Consider the following 25,633-nt stretch of genomic DNA (forward strand, 5'->3'; position numbering starts at 1 on the left):
TGAGCACCACCACAGTATGGGCTTGGAAGTACGGTCTAAGCCGTCGGGCCGAGGTGACTAGAGCAAGAGCCAACTTTTCCATTTGAGGGTATCTGGTCTCGGCTTCGGTCATAGCCTTGCTTGTGTAGTAGACCGGGTTTTGCCGCGCTTCCACTTGCCTGATTAGGACCGAGCTGACGGCGCTGTCAGACACTGCCAAGTACAACTGGAGCTTGTCCCCCGACATGGGCTTGGCGAGCAAAGGTGCCGAACCGAGGTAGCTTTTCAACTGCTGGAATGCTTGCTCGCACTCCGCTGTCCATTCAAACGGCCCTTTCCTCCGTAGGACTTTGAAGAAAGGAAGGCACTTATCTGTCGATCTCGAAACAAACCGGTTCAGGGCCGCAATCCTGCCATTGAGGCACTGAATCTGTTTCAGCGTCTTAGGTGCCTCCATCTCGAGCACGGCTTTAATCTTTTCGGGGTTGGCCTCGATTCCCCGGTTGTTCACCATGAAGCCAAGGAATTTTCCCGAAGAGACTCCAAAGGCACATTTAGCTGGGTTGAGCTTCATTTGATATGTCCTCAGAACCTCGAAGGCTTCGGTCAGATCGGAGAGATGCGACTTAGACTGCTTACTCTTGACAAGCATGTCGTCCACATACACTTCCATATTCCGGCCGATCTGCTTGGCGAACATTTTGTTCACCATTCTCTGGTAGGTCGCTCCTGCATTCTTTAAACCGAAGGGCATGACCTTGTAACAGTACAGACCTTGGTCTGTTATGAATGCGGTATGATCTTGATCTGGGACATGCATCTTAATTTGGTTGTACCCAGAGTAGGCATCCATGAAAGTGAGCAGTTCGTGCCCGGCTGTGGCATCCACGAGCTGATCGATCCTCGGCAGTGGGAAGCAATCTTTCGGGCATGCCTTATTTAAGTTCGTGAAATCTACGCACATTCTTCACTTTCTGTTAGATTTTTTAACTAATACAACATTGGAGAGCCACTCGGGATACGAAATTTCTCTTATGTATTTAGCTTTCAAAAGTTTGCTAACTTCCTCAACAATTACATCACTCCGCTCCTTGTTATAGGTCTTCTTTTTTGCTTTACAGGTCGGAATGACGGATCTATGCTGAGGCGATGCGTCATGATCTTCGGGTCAATGTCAGGCATGTCCTCATGGGACCACGCAAAGACATCCGAGTTGGACCTGAGGAAGTGGATTAGCTCTTCTCTGTCGGTGGCCCCCAGCTTGGTTCCTATGCTCACTTGCTTCTCGGGACTAAGCAGAGGAACAAGCTCGAGCTCCTCAATGGGTGCGGCAAACTCCCTCCTCGGCAGGTCGGCCTCGAACTCGAGCGTCCCATCCCCACTGGTGAGAGTTTCAAGGGCGCAGACCGATGTACCTTTGAGTGCGGAGGCATAGCACTCCCTTGAAGCGGTCTGTTCTCCTCGGACCGTGCCCACGCCATTGGGGGTGGAATACTTCAAAACTTGATGAAGTGTCGAGGGAATGGCCCGAAATGAATGGATGATGGGCCTTCCAAAGATGGCGTTATAGGCCGACCTACCGTCAATCACCACGAACTCGGCCATTTGGGTGACCCGAGTTTGGTCCTGCCCAAGCGTGACCGGCAAGTCGATGCAACCCTCTGGGACGACTGATTCTCCGGAGAACCCAACCAGCGGTGTCGGGCTTTTCTTCAATTGCGACCTCGTCCATCCCAGGGCGAGGTAGGTCGGTAAGGATAGGATGTTAGCAGATGCGCCTCCGTCTACCAACACCCTCCTGACCACCACATGATCAATCAAGGGAGCGATCACAAGTGCATCATTGTGGGGCAGGTGAACCTCCTCCAAGTCTGCACTGTCGAAGGTGATTGGGCAGGTCGGCCTCTGCTCCCTGATGATACACACCTCGCGCCTGGCTGCACGAGCTAACTCCTTTCTTTTATGTCCGGACTGACCCCCGCTTGGCCCTCCGAAAATGGTATTGATGACCGCAGGTCGGTCAGTGCGCCGGGGCGGCGTCCTCGAACGCTTCCGCTCTTCCTTTTTTTCTGCCGAGTTGGTCCTGGGTTTTCCCACAAACTTCTTGAAGTAGCCATCCTGAATTAGATCTTCAATTTGGCGCTTCAACTCCCAGCAGTCCGACGTGTTATGGCCGTGCTCCCGATGGAAGCGGCAATATTTGTCCTTGCTGCGTCTCTCCGGGGCTCCCCGAAGCTTCTCAGGACGTTTGAGTAGTTTTTCCATTCCAGACTCCTCGATGTTCGTTAGGATCTCGGAAATTGGAATCGTGGTCGGGGTGAAGCGTTCGTAAGGTCGGCTCCTGGTAGGTCCGTTCTCCGCCCTCCGATACTCAGCCCGGCCGCTGGAAAAGGATCCCTTGTCCTTGGACTTGGGATCTGTCTTTTCCATATCTTTTCCACTTCTGCCTCGGCCGATTTTTCGTTCTGGTCGGCCGGTTTTGGTTCGAAGGAGCTCCTGTCCATCGATGACTTTCTTCGCTTTCTGAAGCACCTCGGCGAAGGTGGCCGGGGCCTCCTCTCCGAGTTTCACCGTGAGGGCCTCGTCGGCTAGACCGGTGAGAAAATAGCACATGGCCGAGTCGTAGGAGCAGTGTGCGACCTTCAACTGCTCCTCCTGGAATCTGGTGACATATTCTCGCAGTGTCTCACCCTCCTTCTGCCTGATGGTGGCGAGATGGGTCGCTGTCTTTTTGTCATAATGCCGAGAAGAGAACTGGGCGAGGAACTCCCTTCTCAGCTGAGAGTAGGTCGAGATCGACCTGGCTGGCAGTCTCCGATACCACAATCGCGCGCTGCCAGTAAGCGCGATCTGAAAGGCGCGGCATTTGATTGCGTCTGATGCCGCTTGGAAGTCCATGAGGCCTTCAAAGACCTCAACATAATCCTTGGGGTCTTTCGACCCATCATAAGGTTTCACAGTAGGAGCTTTGAACTTCGGAGGGATCGGTGCTTCCAAAACGTCCGAGGTGAAGGGCGATTCTCCCAAGTCGCCATCGTTCAGTGGACCTTCTTTCTGCTCACATTTAGCCTTTAAGGCCTCCACCTGAGCGTCGAGCTGGCCCCTCAGCTGATCGAACTCCTCCCTGGTAATCATTCCTGCAGGAGTTACTGGGTTGCGAGAGGATTCAGCCTGCTGGTTGGAGCTCCGGTGTGAGCAGGATGGTGACTGTCCTTTTCGGAGGGATGAGTCTCTCTTTCTGTTGAGGTGCTCACGAAGGTCTCCTCTCTGGCGAGTGTGCCCCTCGCTCTCGTTGTCCTCGGGGTGTTCCTCCTCAGCTGGGCCGAGGTGGGAACCCCTTTGCTCCCGTGTGTCAACGCGCGTCACTCGATTTTCAGATCGGGACCCTGCGCCTGCGGCTAGTATCATTTCGTTATACATTTCCTCCATGGACCGCATTTGTGTGCGCATTGCCTCCATTTCTCTCTGGAGTGCATCAAAGTCCTCACTCGCTGGAGCCGGGGCTGGACCCCGGGCGCCCTTCTTAGAGGTCCCACCTCGGCCACGGGTGGCCTTGGATGTCCTCGGGTGCGCAGGCGGTAGAACAGGCGCGGTGATTCGTGCCGACCTGCGGAGGGGTTCTGTTGCCGGGCCGCCGTGGCCTTGCCCCTCTACCACTGCCGCTCCGACCTCCCTCTGGTGGGCATCGCTGGCGGCTAGAGTCCTCCGATCCGCCGTATTGGTCGAGTTTGCTGGTTGAACCATTTTCTCTTGCGTATTGGTTTAAAAGGATTGGGATGACTTAGATTGTCGGTTCCCACAGACAGCGTCAAATGTTTATGCAAGGATATGCACAAGCGTGTATTTCTGATTGCAGCTCGAACTCGGCCTCCGGACCGACCTGAATACCTGGGGCGGACCTGCACAAAAAGGTGAGCACTCCGACGATCAAGTCAGTACAGGTCGGACTCTTAGTGTAGTTCGAGGTCAGAAATCATCGTACCTGATCGTGGAGTGAGGTCCTCTACTTATGGGTGGTAGTCCCGCTAATCTCGCGACGGTTACACCCGGTAATCTCGGGACCGTCGGTTACTCCCGATAATCTCGGGACCGTTGGTTACACCCGATAATCACGCCGCTGACAGCAGCTCACATCGGCCCCTACCGAGCTTCCCGGTAGGTCGGACCTTGGCCAGGTTCACCTCGGCCCTCATACTTAGCATCCATCAACGCTAACGGTGGTGATCTCGGCAGTCCGAGCTGGGCATGACTCATAAGTCATCTTGGAGAACCAACAGGGATCCTCCACGTGTCCAGGGTATTCTTTCCCCAAACAAATTTCTATGGAGAACAATGAAAACTAACGCAAAAACTTATTCCTTTCATTCTTTGATTTTCATTTTTTTTATTATTTTTCTTTTATAACTTGGACGGGGTTCATAGCACAAAATTTTCATAATTCAAGCATAAATTAATTAATAGTTTTACATCTTTTATTTTTTTTATTATTCTTCTTTTACAACTTGGACGGGTTCAATAACACAAATTTTTCATATTCAAGCCTAAATTCACTAATAAGTGTTACAGATTCTAAATAACTTAAATTTAAGTACAAACAAGATATATATACCAGCACAACAACAAAAGTTACAGATTTTATATAAACACTATAGGACGTTTGGCCCACACGTTCGGAATCAGTAGCATGAGTCTGTGAAGCTTGAGAATTTGATGTTGAGGTATTGTGTAGTTTGGATTTGGATAACCTCTAGGTTTGAAGTGCAGGGTTGGGAAACTTGGTTTCACAAGTTTTTTTTTCAATTTTTTTTTTAGCAAAAGGCTAAGTAGGTTATATAATCTAATTAAATTTGTAGACAATTTTTAAAAATGTAATTAATCTATCTATTTTGAAATTTACATATCTTAATTTATATATTTTTCAACCATCATTTGAATTTCGACAAATGTGGGATTAGACTCAATTGACTCTCTCCTCCCTCCCTCGATATTTTCATTATTATTATTTTTTTTTTTTTGATATTTCTTTTTTACATTATTTCTTGTTTTAAAAATAATAATTTAAACAAATTCTTTCAAATTTTTATATTTCTTTTTTAAAATTAATATATTAGCTATTCAAATACTTTTACTCATATACTAAAATTATTTCTCGTAGAAAAATATTAAAATTATTTCTATCACGTAGTAAAATTATAAAATTATTCAATTTTTTTTATAATTTAAAAAATATCAACATTATTAAAAATTACAACTTTTGAGATTGAAATGATTGAATTTTAGTCCAATTAAGCTACCATTAAAGTTTCATTTATTAACTAAACAATTTCTATAAGTTTTCGTGATTTTCACAAATGTTCTCAAAATTTTTACCAATATCAATGTGTACTTGGTGAATTTAGAAGCTCAACATTTCCCTCGATATCAATATTTCAATGTTGCTTAAATATATTTTATTACAACTTAATTAATAACATAATTGAGCAGGACTAAACTCTCACTTGCAAATTAAAACATTTTTCACTCATTTTCACGTGTCTCTATGGTTATTTATGAAATTTTTATTGACATCGATATTTAAATATAAATATTACTTATATGTTTAGATATGGTGATTAAAAATTGTCAATTATAACCTTAATTATATAATTAAACACTCCTCTACTAATTTAAATAATTTATATTAAGTTCCATAATTTACAAGTTTCCTTCTGAAATATCCGTCTGATGTCCATATTTCCATTGATCAACATTTTAAATCTTGGCAAGACATTTAAAAAGAAAAAAAATAATAAAAAATATCAAGAAAAAGAAAGAAATTGTTTTTTGTTTAGTTCAACCATACAAGAATATCGTTTGTTCGAGAATTCCATGTTTTAACCAATTGATTTATGTCCAGATTGAAAACTAGTAATTAGGGATGACAAAAATACCTGCAGGACCTGATCTTTGCGGGTACCCAACCCAATCGGGTTGGGGATTTCCCGATTTGACCGGGCATGGGGTCAAACCGGGGATCCCAATCGTGTTCCCCAGCGGGGACGGGGATCGGTCCACCACCCCGTCACATCCCCGACCTCACCCCGTTTAATTTTTTTATTAGTTTTTCTATTTTTTATATAATAATATTAATATATATTAATTTTATGAATATTTTTTTAACTCAAGCTAATACCCAATTTAGCCACTTTTTATTCACTTTTTATATTAATCATAATAAAAATTAATTAAAAAATATATTTATAACGGGGGATCCCCGCCCCGTCCCCGCCTCCAAAATTTGGGAGACAGGAGCGGGGATGGGGAAAAATCCCCAACGGGGCCGGGATGGGAATGGCCTCCCCGACCCCGCCCGCCCCGTTCTGTTGCCATCCCTACTAGTAATCAATATAAAATGACAATCGAATACTTTTTCATGTAATAGATTGATATTGCAACGTAAAAATTTATGAGAAAGAGAGGCTTTCATTTCGTAAATGTTTTTTTTTTATTTTACAATTTTATAGATGTTATTTAATATAAATATTTGGTCAAAATGATCATGGTTTAATTCATAATACATCAATAATGAATAATACACAGAGAAGAACAAAAAAAATTAAAAGAAATTTAAGAAAAATATAAAAAATATAAAAAGTAGTAGAATGACGATGGAGGTGTAATCCCATTTGAAATTATGACCAATAACATAAACATTAACAATGTTAAATATTCATTACCAAATTACTAATCTCATATTAGTTTATTATAAAGAAAAAAAAGCATGTTGGCACTCTGTGATCGGGTGTGCTCTCCTTGCACGTGTTTCGTTCACAATCCCCATTTCATCAGTCTCCCTCATTTTCTTCATTGATCTTCAGTATAATTTGGTTCTTGCTTTCCTACAATTTTTTTTAATATAATTGTTATAGGGAACAAAAACGAGATTCGAGATCATGGACAGGGGGAGACCGACCCGCGACGTAACGGGCCGACCCATACCAAAAGGCGACCTAGCACCGAGGCCATCATGGCGCTTCAGTGCCGACCCCACCTCGGCGCCGAGCAGCGCCGACTTCTCACCTTGGCCTTCAGACCAAGATACCATTTGAACTTCCTTTGCTCGGATTTACATCAAAACGTTCAACACACCTGTTCGTGGTTGAGTCCAGCATCCACCCTCTTCTGCTGATTAACGATCATTGAGCCTTGCAACTTTGAATTAGGGCTCGACTGTAGAAAGTTCTGGAACCATCCTCACAGCTATAAATAGCAGTGCAGCTTAACCCTGTAGAGGCAAGTAACATACTTGAAACCTACTGTTTCCCAACTCCCCTTTGCTAATTTAGGCATCGAAGCCCGTGTGACTAAGGTCACGCCGGTTTACATCGGTTTATTTTTGCAGGTATCAGATCCAGTATCATCGAGTTAGATGTGTGCGAAAAAGAAACCGGAAGGTCGAAATCCACGCATCAACAATTGGCACCATCTATGGGGACGATACATCAAAGCAAGCTTAGTCGAAGCGAAATCCTAATCCGAGACGTGTAGAGTAGAGTAAGACGACATTAATCCTGGTGAGAGCCAGCGGTGTTCTGAAAAAAAGGGCCTGAATGAAGCGGCGAACCCTTCGGGTGAGGCAAGACCGAGCCCTGATCATCAACTTAATCCGACCACCCTTGACAAGAGAGAACCGACTTCGAACCTGAATGAAGCGACCAATCACTCGGGGAAGGGCCTGAATGAAGCGGTCGACCCCTCGGGTGAGGCAAGATCGAACTCTGGTCATCAATTTAATTCGACCACCATTGATAGGGGATAACTGACTGAAGAGGTAGAATCTGTCCCTCTTACAATCGAAGATCGACGAGTGAACATTGGAAGTAGATTGAGGAATGACGAAAAGGAAAGCCTAATAAACTTCCTCATAAGCAACGCCGACGTATTCGCATGGTCACATGAAGACATGCCGTGAATCGATCGAGGAGTCATGGTACATCGACTCAACGTCAACAAGAGCTATAAACCAGTGAAACAGAAGCGTCGCGCGTACAACCAAGAAAGGAATGAGATTGTAGCTGAGCAGGTGGACGAGCTACTGAAAGCAGGCTTCATTCGGGAAGTACATTATCCCCAGTGGATATCCAACGTAGTGCTGGTAAAAAAGCCCAACGGCAAATGGAAAATGTGCATCATCTTCACAGACCTAAATAAGGCATGTCCAAAGGATTCTTTTCCTTTGCCTCGAATAGATCAACTGGTTGATGCCACTGCAGGACATGAGAGATTGAGTTTCATGGACGCCTACTTTGGATATAATCAAATCAAGATGCATTTACTGGATCAGGAGAAAACCTCTTTTGTCACGAGCCGAGGTTTGTATTGCTACACGGTGATGCCGTTCGAATTGAAGAATGCACGTGCGACCTACCAGCGAATGGTGAATCAGATGTTTGCAGCCTTAATTGGCAAAAATATGGAAGTCTACGTAGACGATATGCTGGTAAAGAGTCGAAAGAACAAGCAACACGAGGAGGATTTGGCAGAAACATTCGACGTTTTGCAAAAGTACAAGATGAAGCTGAATCCTACCAAATGCACGTTTGGAGTGACCTCAGGCAAGTTCCTAAGATTTTTAGTACACCAAAGGGGAATCGAAGCCAATCCAGATAAGATCAAAAGCTGTTCTGGAGATGGATTCACCTAGAACTCGAAAGCAACTACAGGGACTCAACGGAAGGATAGCAGCACTCAACAGATTCGTTAGCCGTTCAACAGACAAGTGTCCACCCTTCTTCAAAATCCTGAGGAAGAAAGGACAGTTTGAATGGACATAAAAGTGTGAGGCTGCCTTTAAGGAGTTGAAGCATACCTTGGGGCAGCCCTACTCCTCTCAAAGCCGATCGTGGGTGATGAACTGTACTTATACTTAGCTGTAACTGACATTGCAGTAAGTTCCGCGTTCATAAAGGAAGAAGATGGACAACAGTCTCCAATCTACTACACAAGCAAAGCAGTGGTAGATATAGAGCTTAGATATCCGCAAATGGAGAAGTTGGCGTTAGCACTGGTCACTTCGGCTCGGAGGCTACGTCCGTATTTCTAAGCTCACATAATAACCGTCCTCACCAACTTTCCCTTGCGACAGATTTTGCAAAGGTCAGACATTTCTGGACGACTGGTAAAGTGGGCTGTGGAGCTCAGCGAGTACGACATTTACTATAAGCCAAGAGCTGTCATGAAATGGTAGGCTGTGGTAGACTTCATAGCAGAATTAACACCAACAGAACCTCAAGTATATAGTATCGACCCACAAGTGGTTGAGGAAGAGTAACCCTGGACACTCTACGTAGATGGGTCCTGAAATTTTCGAGGATGCGAGACAGAACTTCTACTAATCTCACAAGATAGAGAGAGATTCAAATATGCACTACGATTCAGCTTTTATGCATCCAACAACGAAGCCGAATGTGAAGCTCTACTAGCAAGACTAAAAGTGGCCAAGTACATTGGAGTCAAGAACATACTGATACTCAGTGATTCACAGCTGATTGTAGGTCAGGTGAAATAGGAGTTCTAGGCTAGAAAACCGCGAATGGCGAAATACCTTTCTCAGGTAAAAAGCCAGCTCGACCAGTTCTTAAAATACAAGATTCGACAAATTTCACGTACTTAAAACGTTAACGTAGATGCATTAGCTCGACTTGCTGCAGCTTATGAAACCGACCTAGGAAGAACTGTACCAGTCGAGATTCTGTCCGAGCCAAGCATAGAAGCTCAGGAAACAGTACATATCGACGAACAAGGGCAACCAGAAGAAAACTGGATGAGCCCTTTGATCAAATATTTGAGAAACGGGGATCCTGCCTACTGAAAAGATAAAAGCCCAGCAATTACAACGACGAGTAGCTAGATATGTGCTTAAAAACGGCAATCTATTCAAAAAAAAGGCTACTCGTTGCCACTTTTAAAATGTCTGGCACCCGATGAAGCTGACTATCATGAGAGAGATACATGAGGGCGTTTATTGGAACCATTCCAGAGCACGATCCCTAAGTTACAAAATAGTTCGACAAGGGTACTATTGGCCGACCATGCTAAGCGACATAAAGCAATTCACCAAAAAATGCGACAAATGTCAACGGTTTGCAACAGTACCTAGGCAACCGCCAGAGCCTCTAACAAGCATTATGAGTCCTTGGCCCTTTGCTCAGTGGGGAATAGACCTTATAGGACCCCTCCCACTAGGAAAGAGCCAGACCGAATTTGCAATGGTGGCAGTCGACTATTTTACTAAGTGGGCCGAAGCCAATGCCCTAGCTACAATTACTGAGAAAAAGGTCACCGACTTTATCTGGAAGACCATAATTTGCCGCTTTGGAATACCCTACACCATTATCAGTGATAATGGGAAGCAGTTCAACAATGATGCCTTTCGAGAATTTTGCAGGGAGTTGGGCAGCACATCCGCAAGCTAATGGGCAGGTTAAAGTAGTCAACAAAATCATCAAAAGAACTCTAAAACCCATATTAAAAAAGCTTAAAGGGTTGTGGGCAGAGGAACTTCCCAATGCATTATGGGCCTACAAGACAACGCCTTGTACTTCGATTGGAGAAACGCCATTTTCACTATCATTTGGCTCTGAAGCAGTAGTGCCAGTGGAGATTGGTCTCCCCTCCCCAAAGGTAGAGCAGTTCAGTCTACCTGACAACAATGAATCCGTGCAACTTAGCATCGACCTGTTAGAAGAACATCGAGAAACAGCGTGACTACGAACGATTGAATACAAAAATCGTATAGCTCGATACTACAACTCGAGGGTTAAGAAACATGACTTTAAAGAAGGTGATCTAGTGTTAAGAAAGATCATGCCTAATACCAAAGATTCAACTAGCGGGACGTTCGGGCCAACGGGGAAAGGCATTACTACACCCATGGCACGATCCGCACCTCAAAAGATACTACCACTAGTTTGACACATTTCTAAACATTTTTATGTTTTTCCATTATTTGGACCAACTAAGATTATTGTAACTAAATGTTCGACAGGACGATCTTCCTACTAATAAAGTCTTCGACATTCTACGTGATACTTAGTTTTTATGTTCATTCTGAAATAAATTTCTCAACCAATGGTGCATCATGTGAATATCTACATATCTACGACCAATCAAGAAACTCAAAATTGGAATAGGCCTAGAAGCAAGCCAAACAGGCAAAAAGTCAACAATGGTCTGCATGGTCAAAACTAAAGCAGAAAAATGCAGGATATAAAACTGTTTGGCATAAAAAGCCAGGCGTGTTAGAAATCCAAAGGTACCAACATTAGTTCTGTTAAAGTTAGATCCCAAGGCCAAAAGTAAATAGTTTAAATCAGATGAGAATAAAACATGGTCCAGGAGACTTGATTATGGCCAACAAAAATTGGAAAAAACTTCTAATTCATGAATAATATCGACAAGCACAAGGCACAAAACCAATAGCAGGAACCAAGCAGATAAAATCAAAAATTGGATCAAAAGCATTTGGTAGAAGCTCTATGCGTTAGAAACCTTGACATTATTAGCGACTGATATACATATGAATTAGGCTACGTTATAGAATGATCTCGTGGTAACGACACGCGACAGGTACTCTCAAAACAAAGATCTTGACACAATTATTCGCCTTCTGTTTTGAGAATTGGGGCCATTGTTATAGGAAACAAAAACGACACAAAACAAGACCCGAGATCATTGATTGGGGGAGACCGGCCCGCGACGTAATGGGCCGACCCGTACCAAAAGGCGACCTAGCACCGAGGCCATCACGGCGCCTCGGTGCCGACCCCACCTCGACGCCGTGGCCATCACAGTGCCTCGGCGCCGAGACCTCATCGACCCCGAGGCGTCGGCTTCTCACCTTGGCCTTCGGGCCAAGGTACCATTTGGACTTCCTCTGCTCGGATTTACATCAAGAGGTTCAACACACCTGTTTGGACCGAGCCCAACATCCACCCTCTTTATTGATTAACGATCACTGGGCCTTGCAACTCCGAATTAGGGCTCGACTGCAGAAGGTTCTGGAACCATCCTCACAGCTATAAATAGCAGTGCAGCCTAACCCTTTAGAGGCAAGTAACATACTTGAAACCTACTGTTTCCCAACTCCCATTTGCTAACTTAGACATCGGAGCTCATGTGACTAAGGTCACATCGATTTAGATCGGTTTGGTTTTGCAGGTATCAGTTTCCGTATCATCGAATTAGGTGTGTGCGAAAAGGAAAACCGAAAGGTCGAAATCCACGCATCAACAATAATAAAAAATAGTAACAAAATAAATTTGGACAAAAACTAAATAACAGAAGGGCTACTCCATATTCTTCTCTCGTTAGTCGGTTATGCAAGATTCGATGGGAAGTTGGCAATCCACATGTGTTTTGAAGCAAATTATATCTCATTGAAACTTTCACTTCCACAGATAGATCTCTATTACATTTATATGTATTTTTATTAATGGAATTTGAATAGACAACTGTTTTATTTTATTTATCATCAAAATTAAAATTGTAACTGTTTGCTAATAATTAGCTAGCAATATTGAATAATTAATTTGTTTCGGTTATGCAAATAAATTGAATTTCCTCCAATTGAATGTAATAGAATATTGAGAATTCAAAATTTTTATGAAAATGAAATGAAATTTTTTTTATTTGAAATATTTTATTAAAGTAAATAGCATTGTTTGACGAGAAATTCAATAAGAGAAATGACTCGAATTAATAAACTTGTATTTGTATTTATGTATGTGGGTGTTACAGTCTCTAATGTATAATCCTCTGATTAATTCTCTCAAATGTAAACTTTAATTCAAAGTGTAACGCCCCAAGATTTCATATAAACATCCTAGGCAATGCTAAATAATTCTTCTGGCTAACCTTAACTCTAAACACGAGATAAGCAACCTCCTGGAAAATAATTTAGATGAATTAAAGCTTCGACTTCTATACGTTCTAACAGAAATATAAATGTCATAAACTGTCAGAACTCCGCCCTCCGTGGGCAATTTAAAAGAAAACAACAACATCTCAAATTCGCCTCAGTGGCAAAAATTATTAAATAAGTAAAAACAACCGTGCACCTAAACTCCAATGACAACAACGACGCGTTTACCAACAACATCCATAACAATTAAAGTAGTTCTAAAGAATACAAAATTTCCTCCGCGGTTCACACCTAGCAATAACATATGTCTCAAGGCTACTCGTACCCAACTACCCTTCCCCCTATCCTCACTAACTAAACTAGTGATCCTTCCTCGGTCAAGTCCTCTCCACATCATCACCGCGGTCGACCCCGTTCACACCTGAAACATATAAAGGTACAAAGGGGGGTGAGTACATAAGGTACTCCGTAAGTAGCACTTCCTAACTAGCACAAAATAAATTATGCTCACAGTCACAACATAAAGAACAAAACAATAGCGAGGCAATCAAATAAGCAGTGAGAGATAGCGAACAATTAACTTGACATTTAGAACAAAACAAGAGCAAGACAACCAAATAAGCAGAGAGAGATAGCGAACAAATAACTTGACATTTACATACAACAACTAAGCGTCGAAACTACCAATACCACAACCCATGAATCGCTAGCCCTTGTTTCATAGTACTAAACCTTCCTCAACACCCCCCTTTATCACTCCCCGCTTAACTTCTCGAGGCATGACGGCTCTTGACATTTATTCCCAAGTCACCGTACCTCCTCCTTCTCCAGTACTTGATGTCCGACCTTGCCATTTATTCCCAAGGCCAAACACCACTACTTCGCAAGCTCCACTCTTCTTTAATCCCTCAAGCCTAACTCCTCGAGTCGTATTGACCCTTGACATTTATCCCCAAGGCCTCAATACTCCTCTCCAGAAACTTGACGTTTGGCCTTGCCATTTATTCCCAAGGCCTGAACTGTGCACCGGTCCTTGCCGTTTATTCCCAAGGTACCGATGACTTCCCAGCGTATTGGTCCTTGACATGTATCCCCAAGACCCCAATACACGTTTACAGAAATTTGATGTCTAGCCTTGTCATTTATCCCCAAGGCCACTACTCAAGGCTTTGAACCTCCAAGCGATTTATATGCATTTTTCAGGTCAGAACACCCATGGTTAACGGACTATCAACCCGTCCCTTTACCCTTCACCCTTCACCACTTCACTAACCCTTCCATGACCACCTACAAGTAAACCTCCCACATTCTAAATCACTGCACCGTTTACAAACATGCTTTTCCACGTAATAAACAAAATTCATCCAACAGCTCACAACCAGACAATATGAATTAAATTATCGGTATAACCAAGCTAGCATTTCATCTACATCCCATTTGCAAAACGTCATGAGCCAATTACTTCTAACTACAACAGTTCAGAATCTACTAGTCACCTACAACAACAAGAATAGGAAGCATGTTTCCTCAAAAGTGTTCAATAATAGAAATACGGCAACAAGTTCGCTAGAATTCACAAATCAAACCAACAATCCTTACATGCTCATTTAAATTATTTTAACAAGAAAAACAAAAAAAAAAAACAGCATCAAGAACATTCCGTTAACGCTAAATAACGCACGCACTCGCCCCCTGGTGCTACTTACACAACCACGTGTTTAAGTTTGCGTCGGCCTCACATCTAAGCATAAAAACAGAAAAATACAGCAATTTAAATGTACCATTCAGCCTTCAAAAAAACATCTTTAAGAGGGTTCAAAGGGGCTCGTTACCGCAAAACGACTTCGTATAGGTGTGGGTAAATTAGATCTAGCTTGCCAAGACGTGGGTAGCGTAAATCGGGTTTCAAACGGATGTAGATAATCGCCGAACACCACCAATACGCTGCTGTCCACGTTTTTGCAGCAGCGAAAAGCGTCCAATACGATCTCCAACGGCTTCGTTTCAATGTCCCTTGCTACAAAACAACCCTGCTTAGGTGTGGGTAATCTAAATCGATTTCGTTTGGGTGTGGGTACTCCAAATCTAACTTCGAACAAAGGTAGGTCAAAGAAAAGTTACCGGGTTTCACGGATCTAAGTTGTTCGAGGTCGTTAGGCTTGTTGAATCGGAGAAAGGACGCCGCGAACACAGCCCCGCGTGTATCGATGCTGCCTGCAGCTGCCCGAACGTCACGCGCCACCGCTGATCGTCGCACACCGCCGCTGCCCGTCGGACGCCGCCGCCGCCCGTCACGCGCTGCTGCTGTTCGACGCTGCACCTGCTGCCGCCGCCGCTGCTGCCGCTGTGTCCGCCTGAGATGGCTGCCGTCGGTGCTGCTGTGTCGGAAAGGGAGAGTCCGAGTGGGAGGGGGGTGGCCGACGGCTTCAACAAGAGAGGAAAAGGGGAAAAGGAGAAGAGGAATGAGAACAAGTGGCTAGGGTTCCCTTTTCTTGTTTCAAACTTTTAACTCCTTTGGGCTTGGGTTCTTTTCCTTATGTTTAAGGCCCACATACCCAACCCTTCCTTGTTAAAACAAACCAATAATAGAGTTTCGTAATTGGCCCAATGATCCAAAACAAGTGTCGCATTCAACAATCATAATTATGATTCATTAAAAATGAGAAGGGTAATATAGTCTAAAAATGTTTTCTAAGGATGCTTGCTTCTTAATATGGTATAGATAATTCTTAGTAGCTCCCTCATCTTTTAAACATGGATCCTTAGCACCTTTCTTGTTTAAAGTTAGATAAATATATCTATTTTACCATTTTTCTATTCTAATTGTCAAAACATTTCCTTCTTTCTCTCTTCTTATTCCAAATCTCCAATTCATTCGTTCCTCCCTCTTGGTCAATGAAGGTCGTTAGAAGTCAGCAGTGGTTACATTGATGGACGACAAAGACGAAAACAATAGCTTATGGTGAGTTTCAGAAACAAACGGTAGATTATTAAAAAGAAAGAAAGAAAAAAGAGTACCATCATGAAAAATAAATTATTAAATCAATATATTGTCAAATCAACCAAATAAAATAACTAATTTAGTTAACTACCACGTCATCTTACTATTAGTCAACTAACAGTTAAACGAGGTTACAGAACTCTACTTTTTAAGTTTTAGGGATTAAAAATGTAAGTGATCAAATAGATACTAGCCTCAAATATAAAAAGATCAAAACTTCTTTTCCTTTCTTTTGTTTTGATATTAGATCTCATGTCAAGCTATCCGCCCAATGTTTTTCATTTTGATATTCTTTATTTAATTTGGTTTATTTTCATGTTCTTTGTATAAACTTGTAAGAAACAAAAGCATTAGGTTTATGTTTGTGACTTTTGTTTCTTAGCATATATTTTTTTTCAAAGGTAAATATATTAAGCAAAGAAAACATAGGATCTCAAAGCCCGAGATCAAGACACAACATCCAACGGACAGACACAAGACAAGAAAACAGAGAGTAAATTAAGAAAACAAATCGTAGGTCGAGATAAACATAGGATCAGAGTTTAAGCAGCAACTTCCAGGCCAAGTAGTACAAGGAAAATAGACCTCAGCTTTCAAAGTGCGCAAGACGACAGAAGTCGACCGGCCCACCCCACCCATATGAACTCTAGCATTACACTCCCTCCAAATAAAGGAAACAGCCGAAGTCCATGCCAAACGCCACACACAACGACGAGCAGACTTCCTAACACTAATGTGATAGATCCAAGTAAGCTCAGTAGACCAATATGAAATCCAGTGATAAGAACCAACCCACACAATCATTTTAGACCAGACCTCCCAACTAAAAGGACACTCAAAGAATAGATGATCCCGGGACTCAAAGCCAGCAAAAAACACACTGGAAACTAACGGAAGAATCCCAATGACATAAGCGATCTCGCGTAGCAAACCAATCACGTACCACCGACCAAGCAATGAAAAAATGATTCGGAATGTTCCCACCGAACCAAAGCGAAGAGAACCAAGGAACAGGAGGCCTAGCCGGCTGCAACACATCCCACGCACTCTGTAACGCCGCATAACATTTTACACGCTTCTAGGTAACGTTAACTAAACCACCTGTCTAATCTTATCTCTAAACACGAGATAACTAACTCCCTGTGAAATAATTATATAAAATAAAGCTTCAGCTCCCATCAATTCACCAAAAATCAATCCTATAGATTATCAATCAATCGTCATCCGTGGACAACTCCATAAAGCAATTCTATTATTCCAACTAAGCAAACTCAATGAATGGAAGAAACTAAAATAAACACCTATTCTGAGTCAAAGTAGACAACAAGTGGGAACCTCCCAATTAATCAGATAGGAACAAGTAGTTTGTTGTCCAAGCAATAAAGCATAAACCATCTAAACCTAAGCTAAGCAAAAGTAACTATGCAGCCTATGGTCCTCTCTCGTCATGTCTCCTCCACGTCATCGCCATGGTCGTCAACAAAATCTCCGCCTGAAACAATAATTGCAGGGGGGGTGAGTATATAAAAATATACTCCGTAAGTAGCCCTCACCAACTACACACAAACATCATGCTCAAAAATCATGAAACATTCATAGTCATGCTCTTCATCACATTATACGATCAAACATAGACACGCTCTATAAGATCCGGCGATAACCACAACCATGTACGATTCAACTACCAACCTCGAGGCTCCCTAACATCTCAAGCACCTCTATGCTCATCATAGCTATCCTAGCTTTCCAAGGCTAACTCTTTCGAGTAGTGTTAGCCCCTGACCATTTTTACCCAGAGCCCCGACACTGCTACATCGACCCTCGACCATTTTTACCCAAGGCCTCGATGACTTTACAATCTATTGGCCCCTTGACCATTTTTACCCAAGGCCCCAATAGTTTTCCTTTCAAAAGTCTCCTCGCATCGACCCTCGACCATTTATACCCGAGGCCTCGACACTCATCTTTATCCAATATTGGCGTATCGACCCTCGACCATTTTTACCCGAGGCCTCGATACCCAATTAGTGACGTATCAGCCCCCGACCATTTATACCCGAGGCCCTAACACTCACCCATTCACTTTCCACAAGAATCCAACGTTCTTTATCATAACCAACTCCACAACAACCCCTATCCTACGAACAGGGTCCGAAAACATGCTTCTATTACACCCACATCTCATAAGAAAATAATATGACTCGCACCAGCACGCTCGCATCATAAAGAAACGTTTATATAAACTGTACTAGCACGCTCACATCATAAGAAAGCATAATCGCAATAATTCCATTTTAACGAGCATCCTTTGTAAACACACATCATTCCACAACAATTCTCAGCAGCTTAACAATACAAAATTCCACCATTATCACCGACAAATATTCAACACTACACCAAGCATACAGATTAACACAAACGAGTGTTACCTAGCACAATAGCGTATCAAAATCAATATTAAACATCACAAAACAGCACAATGGAAACCAACTAATATACATTAACGCACGCACACGCCCCTTGTCTACTTACTCACGCCTAACGCTCCTAGTTCTCGATCGAAAGCAACCAAAATCAATTGGGTCTTTCCCGAAAACGTTGAAATGGCTTAAACGAGGGGTGGGTTATGCGTAACGGGTTAGATCTGATGTGGGTTGATGCCAAAAGTGCCCGAACGCTACTTTCGACAAGAAAATCACGCCCAGACTCGAACAACGCCACCACCAAAGCTTCCTGCTGCTGGCTGGCCGATGGAGACGCGCTTCACGCAGCCAAAATCGAAGAAACCGCCGGTAATACCCGAAATCTTTCGAAGTCGAAACGCCGCGAACACTGCCTGGGTTTTGCACCGCTGCACCGAGCTCACCGTCGCTGCTGTTCCGCGGAGGAGACGCTGCCGCCGTGCGCCGCCGCTATTGCGAAAGGATGCTGTGCACGCGAACTGTTGGCCGGACGAAGAAGGCACCGACGAGGAATGGTAGTCGACGGAGAAGAAGAAGGAACGATGTGGGCGGGGGTACGGCGGCTGAAAGTGGGGAAGAGAAAAAAAATAATTTGATTCTTTTCCTTAGGGTTTCTTTTATTTTGCCCTTTGTTTTAAAACCAAACCAACCCAACTAAAAGCCCAGCATAAACAAAACCCAAAAGAAAAACCCATCCCAACCTGAGATAAAACCAATCATGCGTAATACGATATACATAAATTTAATTAAAATTAATTTAGAATTAAATGAAAATCTCCTAATTCGAGACTAAACTAACCTGAAGGACACGAGGCGTTACACACTCGACACCGAGAAAAGACCTGACGGTGCTAGAATCCAAACGGGCACATCTTCCATCCCAACAAAAACCAAAACAGATGAAACCTCAAAGACCAACTGATGAAGATCGGGCGACCCCCGAGGCCAGCACCACGAACCATCGGGAAAAGGAAAATAAGTAACCTTTGCCCGGGACAAGCTTGTAGCATCCGATCACCAAACCTCGAATAAATTGGACCCCCGGAAACCAAGCGTCATGCCAAACAAAAGAATGATGACCATCACGAATCGCAAACCGAAACAAAGACCAAAAAACATCCTGGACAAAAGAATATCTGCCAACACCAATAGAAGCAAGGTGAAGTACGAATGGTCCAAATACACTCCCAGAAAGGGATAAAAATATATTTCTCAGTGACCTTTACGATGAAGAATAAAAATATGGAAAAATTAAATGTAACATAATAACTATAGAATCTTTTTCTTCTTTCTTTTCTTTGTTGGTTCTTCAATTCCAATATATATTGCTTGACAATATCCCCATTTCTGTAAGATGTCTCTAGTTCCTCATTGCCTTTCAAAATGGAAGATTTTAATTTTTTTCCATAATTTTGTTTTATTTTAATTATATATTAAGAATGATTTTTTTTTTAATTTCTATAACTTACATCTTTCATAAACTCAACGTAGAAGAAGATGTGCCACGTATTGTAAATCATATTTTATGTAGAGTAGCGAGTACCATAGCGTGGATTTATTTTTTTTAATTTACTATGTCAAATTACAGATTCATATCTTTTTTTTTCTTTTTTAGTAAATAAACAAACAACTTAATATAAACGAGGTCTCAAAAGAACTAAAATGTGCAGCCATACAAAGGAATGATTTTTCCCTACTTTTAGCCCTCGTAAAGTTACCATGAACAAAATATTTACCCCTCATAACCCTCACAAGTATACTATCAGGATTCTTAATCAATCTCCAACATCCTTTTGCAAGCATAGCTTGTTGGAATTTTCAATAATATGGGGCCACACATGTATTAATTTATTGTGTTTTTGCTATTTAATTAGACCGAGATAAGTGATCTAATTATTTGTAAGCTTTTGGTATAATGGAGTAATTATAAAATGGCTATGGGCAAAATGTATAGATACCATGAAATAATTTTCAATTTGATGAGGGGTCAAATTGAAAATATCAAAACGTTGTAACCGACCAGTGGTTTTTGGTCGATTACATAGGGGTTATGGTCCCCAAGTCAGATCATCCTCACGTCAGTTTTATCTTATCCCTTCAAGAGAACCTATTTCCTCTTCTATGAATATACATAGTAGAAACCAGAAGAAAATCGTGATTCATCTAGCCTTGGAAGATCAAACCCGTCAATCGACATTCAATTATGGATCAAGGTACGCTTCCGCTTATTTGGTATTAATTCTCTTTAATTGAAATGGGAACTCGATCTATGGATTTGAAGGATTTGAAGTCGGAAAATGACTCATATGACCCTCTCAAGTATCTATTTGGCTCAAATAACTCTGCCCTCTAAAATTGTTTTGAATGACCTACCTTATTATTTTAATTAATTAAAAAAGAAATCAAATTACATTTGTGCCCCTGAAGTCAAAAACCAACTATTGGCCTTTCCCCCTCTTTCTCTTCCGTTTCGTTTCGTTTCTGCGTCTTCTTCTTCTTCTCATTTTCGATTCCCTCCGTTCCCTTCAACACAGAAAGCTTCGATTCGAGGTTCCATTTCGTTTTGAACGTAGCGTGGACATTGAAGATTCGATTAGAGGTTCCATTTTATTTATTTCCTATTTTCCTTTTCGATTTCGTTTTTTTTTCCGTCGATTTCATTTTAGATTTTTAGGGGTTTTAGTTTCCGGCGAGTATTTGTACTGATTTCTGGTTGTTTGAGGTGTATGGGAGGTTGAAGATGACCATCGTTGTGGGTTTTTCAAATGGGAGGTATTCTCGGAGTTATTTCGTAGGAAGTGGGTTAGGGCTTAGATTGTTTAGAATCTGGAGAATTCTCGGTGGGTTTCGGGCGAAGTCGGTTAGGATTACCAACGTTTTGGAGTGTGTTCTTAGGAATCTGAAGATTTCTCGGTGATTTTCAGGCGAATTAGGTTAGGGATTTGAGAAATTAAGAATTCTCGGGGTCTTTCGGGCGTGGTGGGTTTGGATTTGTAGTATTATTTTATCATCTGGAAAAATTCTCAAGGCATTTCGGGCGAAGTAGATGCCCCGAGAATTTTGCTAGACGGATAAATAACACTACAAATTCTCGAGGCATTTCGCGTGAAGTAAATTGAAACTGGGGGGTTATAGGCTTTGGAAAAATTCTCGGTGCTCGTTCTCGCCCGAGAAAGTCCACGAGAATTTTTACAGGATTAATGATTCCCGAGCGAAATGTTCGAGTTCATTAATACTGCTAACATTGATATGAACCAAGGAGCTCTCTTTGTCATGCCTCATGGACCAATTACAAGATCAAGAGCTCGAAAGCTTCAACAAGCCTTACTACTTCGTGTCCAAGCGTTCGTGAACTCGACACGAGAATTAAAAGGAAGATGTGCAAGAAGTTGGAACTATGCACTTCAATTTGGTGCAAGTTATGCATTTTTAAGTGTTTTTAAGGCAAGTCAAAGTCTACTTGGTCAAGGTCAAAGTTAACTCCATGAAGACAAGTCAAAGTCAACTCATTCAATTCAAAAACCAAGTCAAACACTCACATCCCTCATTATGGACGAGATAGCACTTATTTTGGTTGACTTTCCATGTTCTTAACCTTTCATTTGCTTGTCTTTTTATTTCTTGTGAGTTATGTCTTTTCATTTACAAGTCTTTTCATTTCTTGTAAGTTACAAGTCTTTTCATTTGCTTAAGACTTTTCATATGGCTTGCTAGGATGGCTATATATAACCTTGAGATGTCTTGTTGTAAACACAATTGGAAGTTGAATGAAAAGTGAGTTTTCTCATTAGCTTGGTTGAGAGATTTATCTCCCATTTCTTGTGCAATTTCTTGTGTCTTTAGAATTTGCATGTTAGGATCATTCAAGTGGTGTTGAATCTCGTACACGACTTTGCTCGAAATGTGGCCCAAGAAAGTTTACAGAATTAGTTTTTTTTTTTTTGGGTTGGATGGTTATTAGCATATATTTATATGTATGGTTTGTCATTTTCTCTGATCATAAAATCCTTTATTTACCAATCTACAGGTTAATTCAAAATGGAAATGGTAGCTAAAATCCCTCCCTCATCCAATGCCTCCGCCAACTTAACCTATCTGTCGCACCTAGCGAAGACTACAACAGCCATTAAGAGTAAATTGACCCCACCACAGCTTAGTATGTTTAGGAAAACTGTATTCGGCCACCTCCTTGACTTGGACCTCGTATTTAACGTGTCATTGATACACAAAATCCTACTTAGGGAGATCGAGGATAGTAGTACACCTAACACCATTAGCTTCAACCTGTTTGGGAGTAAGGTGTTATTTCGGCGGAGAGAGTTTGACATTATTTCTGGCCTTAAGTATGATAGGAGTCCTGTTAGAAAAGACACATCTCCCCACAGACTTAGGGCTCTTTACTTTAATGATAGCAACGACATTCTGTTAAGTGATTTTGAGAAGATTTATATTGTCACACGGTTCGAGGATGACTTCGACGCGGCCAAGATATCTATTGTTTACTTAATGGAGTTAGTTCTATTGGGGAGAGAGAGGACCCTGAAGTACGATTATACATTGTTGGGAATAGTCGATGATTGTGAAACGTGCTGCAACCACGACTGGGGTATGATGTCCTTTGATAAGACTATATATAGTCTGAAGCGTGGCCCAACGAAGAGGTCGAAGGATGGCGGGTTCAGGAAATTGTACAGTCTTTACGGTTTCCCTTAGGCGTTCCAGGTATGAGCATCAATACTTTTTTCCAGTTTTCGTTCCTTTAATCTGGTCAATAACGTCCACAACTAATACTTACAGGTGTGGGCCTACGAGACTATATCTTCCTTATCTAGGCGTGTGGCCAATAAGGTAAATCCTGATGCCGTGCCACGGATTCTTCGGTGGAGGTGTGGCCATTCAACTGCATGGCATGTGCTGGAAAGAGAGATTTTTCGATCTAGCACAGTAAGTTCAATCATGTTTATACCTATAAGTTTCTTTAATTTCCATATTTATGCCGACACGTTCATTACCATTGCCGTATGGAAAAACTCGATCAATTGAAGCAATGGATGCTGAGACGACCTTCCTAAATAAGACGTTCGAACCATCGGAGCCCGAAAGTGAGGACGAAGTCCCGCGCGAGAACGATGCTACTGAACCATCAAGTGCACGTGCAGGACCAGAGAAGGATGACGGGAGACAAGAAGCGAACGTGTACGAAGGCATCAGAGAAGACGTCCACGAAGAGGTGAGGAGAAGGAGGAGAAGGGACGTGGTAAGAAGGTACACATGTCTAGTGTGCATCTGAGGAAAGTTGAGAAACGGATGATATAACGCCCCAGAACTTCCCACACACTTCTAGGTCACGTTAACTACCCAACTGTCTAAACTTAACCCCAAACACGAGATGTCAACTCCCTGTGAAAAAATTATATAAACTCAAGCTTCACCTCTCATCAATTTAACAATGAATCAACTCTATAGAATATCAATCAACATCATTCGTGGACAACCTCATGAGGCAACTTTATTATTCCAACTAGGCAAAACTCAATGAATGGAAGAAAACTAAAATAAACACCTATCCCGAAATAAAATAAACAACAAGTGGGAACCTCCCAATTATTCAAATAAGAACAAATAGTTTATTGACCAAAACATAAGGTCTTAACCATCTAAAACTTAAGCTAAGCAAAAGTAACTACGCAGCCTATGGTCCCCGCTCGTCATGTCTCCTCCGTCTCATCACCACGGTTGCCAATGAAACCTTCACCTGAAACAATAATTGTAGAGGGGGGGGGGAGTATATAAAATATACTCCGTAAGTAGCCCTCACCAACAACACACAAACATCATGCTCAACAAACAATCATGTAACATTCACAGTCATGCTCTTCATCACATTATGCAATTAAACATAGACACACTCTATAAGATTCGGCGTCAACCACAACCATGAACAATTTAGTTACCACCCTCGAGTCTTCCTAACATCTCAAGTACCTCTACGCTTATCACAGATATCCCAGCCTTCCACAGCTAACTCTTTCGAGTAGAGTCGGCCCCTGACCATTTATACCCAGAGCCCCGACACTATTGCATCGGCCCTCGACCATTTTTACCCAAAGCCCCGATGACTTCACCATCTATCGGCCCTTGACCATTTTTACCCAAGGCCCCAATAGTTTTCCTTCCAAAAGACTCCTCGCATCGACCCTCGACCATTTCTACCGGAGGCCTCGATACTCAATTAGTGACGTATCAGCCCCCGACCATTTATACCTGACGCCCTGACACTCACCCATTCACTTTCCCCAAGAATCCAACGTTCCTTATCATAGCCAACTCCACATCAACCCCTAGCCTGCGAACAGGGTCCGAAAATATGCTTCTATTACACCCACATCTCATAAGAAAATAATATGACTTAGACCAGCATGCTCGCAACATAAAGAAACGTTTATATATGCTCAACCAGCACGCTCACATCATAAATGAACACTTATGTAAACTATACAAGCACGCCCACATCATAAGAAAACATAATCACAATAATTCTGATTTAACGTGCATCCTTTGTAAACATACATCATCCCACAACAATTCTCAACCGTTTAGCAAGGCAAAATTTCACCATCATCACCGACGAATATTCAACACTACACCAAGTATATAGATTAACACAAACGAGAGTTACCTAGCACAATAGCGTATCAGAATCAATATTAAACATCACAAAACAGCACATTAGAGACCAACTAGCACACATTAACGCACGAACACGCCCCTTGTCTACTTACACACAACCGCACCCTTAAGTTTTGCGTCGATCTCACACCGAGGAACTAAAACAAGAAAAGCAGCAAGTTACATATACGTTTCAGCCTTCGAAATTAATCCTAAGAGGGTTCAAATGACTCATTACCACAAAATCGACTTCGTATAGGTGTGGGTAACCTAGATCTAGCTCACCAAGGTGTGGGTAGCCTAAATCGAGCTCCGAACAGATGTGGGTAAGCCCGAATGCTACTGAAACACTGCTGTCCATGAGTTGCAGCAGAAGAAAAATACTCCAACTCCTCTTTCGACGTTGTTGAACGCTAAAACAACGTCTGGGTCATCCAAACCACGCTTCCACGTGTTGTAGGTCATCATCGAAACTCTGAGACGCCGCCAAAAACACCCAAACAAAGCTGCTACACTCCAGTCCGCCGCTGCACCTGCTACGAATTGCAGCCGCTGGAACGCCGTGGGTCGCCGGCCGCCGCTGCTCGAACGCCACCGAGGGGAAGATCGTGCCGCCGTTCG

General features: G+C 42.5%; 2 protein-coding genes and 1 long non-coding RNA gene across 3 annotated transcripts; 2 read left to right on the forward strand and 1 right to left on the reverse strand.

The window, feature by feature from the left end:
* Positions 1–10,362: 10,362 nt before the first annotated feature.
* On the forward strand, positions 10,363–10,725 carry LOC148209660 (uncharacterized). Its single transcript, XM_088126941.1, has one exon. It carries the CDS (start codon positions 10,363–10,365, stop codon positions 10,723–10,725), a length of 363 nt encoding a protein of 120 aa, XP_087983067.1.
* Positions 10,726–13,021: 2,296 nt separating this feature from the next.
* On the reverse strand, positions 13,022–15,356 carry LOC148209661 (uncharacterized). The gene is made up of 3 exons (XR_015792978.1): positions 15,002–15,356; positions 14,713–14,897; positions 13,022–13,301 (listed from the first exon to the last, which is right to left on the reverse strand). It is a non-coding gene; the product is annotated as an uncharacterized LOC148209661 (long non-coding RNA).
* A 7,031-nt stretch (positions 15,357–22,387) lies between these two features.
* On the forward strand, positions 22,388–23,056 carry LOC111025667 (uncharacterized). The gene has a single exon (XM_022303562.1). It carries the CDS (start codon positions 22,388–22,390, stop codon positions 23,054–23,056), a length of 669 nt encoding a protein of 222 aa, XP_022159254.1.
* The last annotated feature ends 2,577 nt before the right edge of the window (positions 23,057–25,633 follow it).

The sequence above is a fragment of the Momordica charantia genome, assembly GCF_013281855.1.
Source record: "Momordica charantia cultivar OHB3-1 chromosome 8 unlocalized genomic scaffold, Mcharantia_2.0 BLBB01000008.1, whole genome shotgun sequence".
Classification (NCBI taxonomy): Eukaryota; Viridiplantae; Streptophyta; class Magnoliopsida; order Cucurbitales; family Cucurbitaceae; genus Momordica; species Momordica charantia.

Bases quoted from the DNA above. Each gene is read 5' to 3' on its own strand.
- LOC111025667 (XM_022303562.1), top strand. From the start codon at position 22,388: ATGGTAGCTAAAATCCCTCCCTCATCCAATGCCTCCGCCAACTTAACC.
- LOC148209660 (XM_088126941.1), top strand. From the start codon at position 10,363: ATGGGAAGCAGTTCAACAATGATGCCTTTCGAGAATTTTGCAGGGAGT.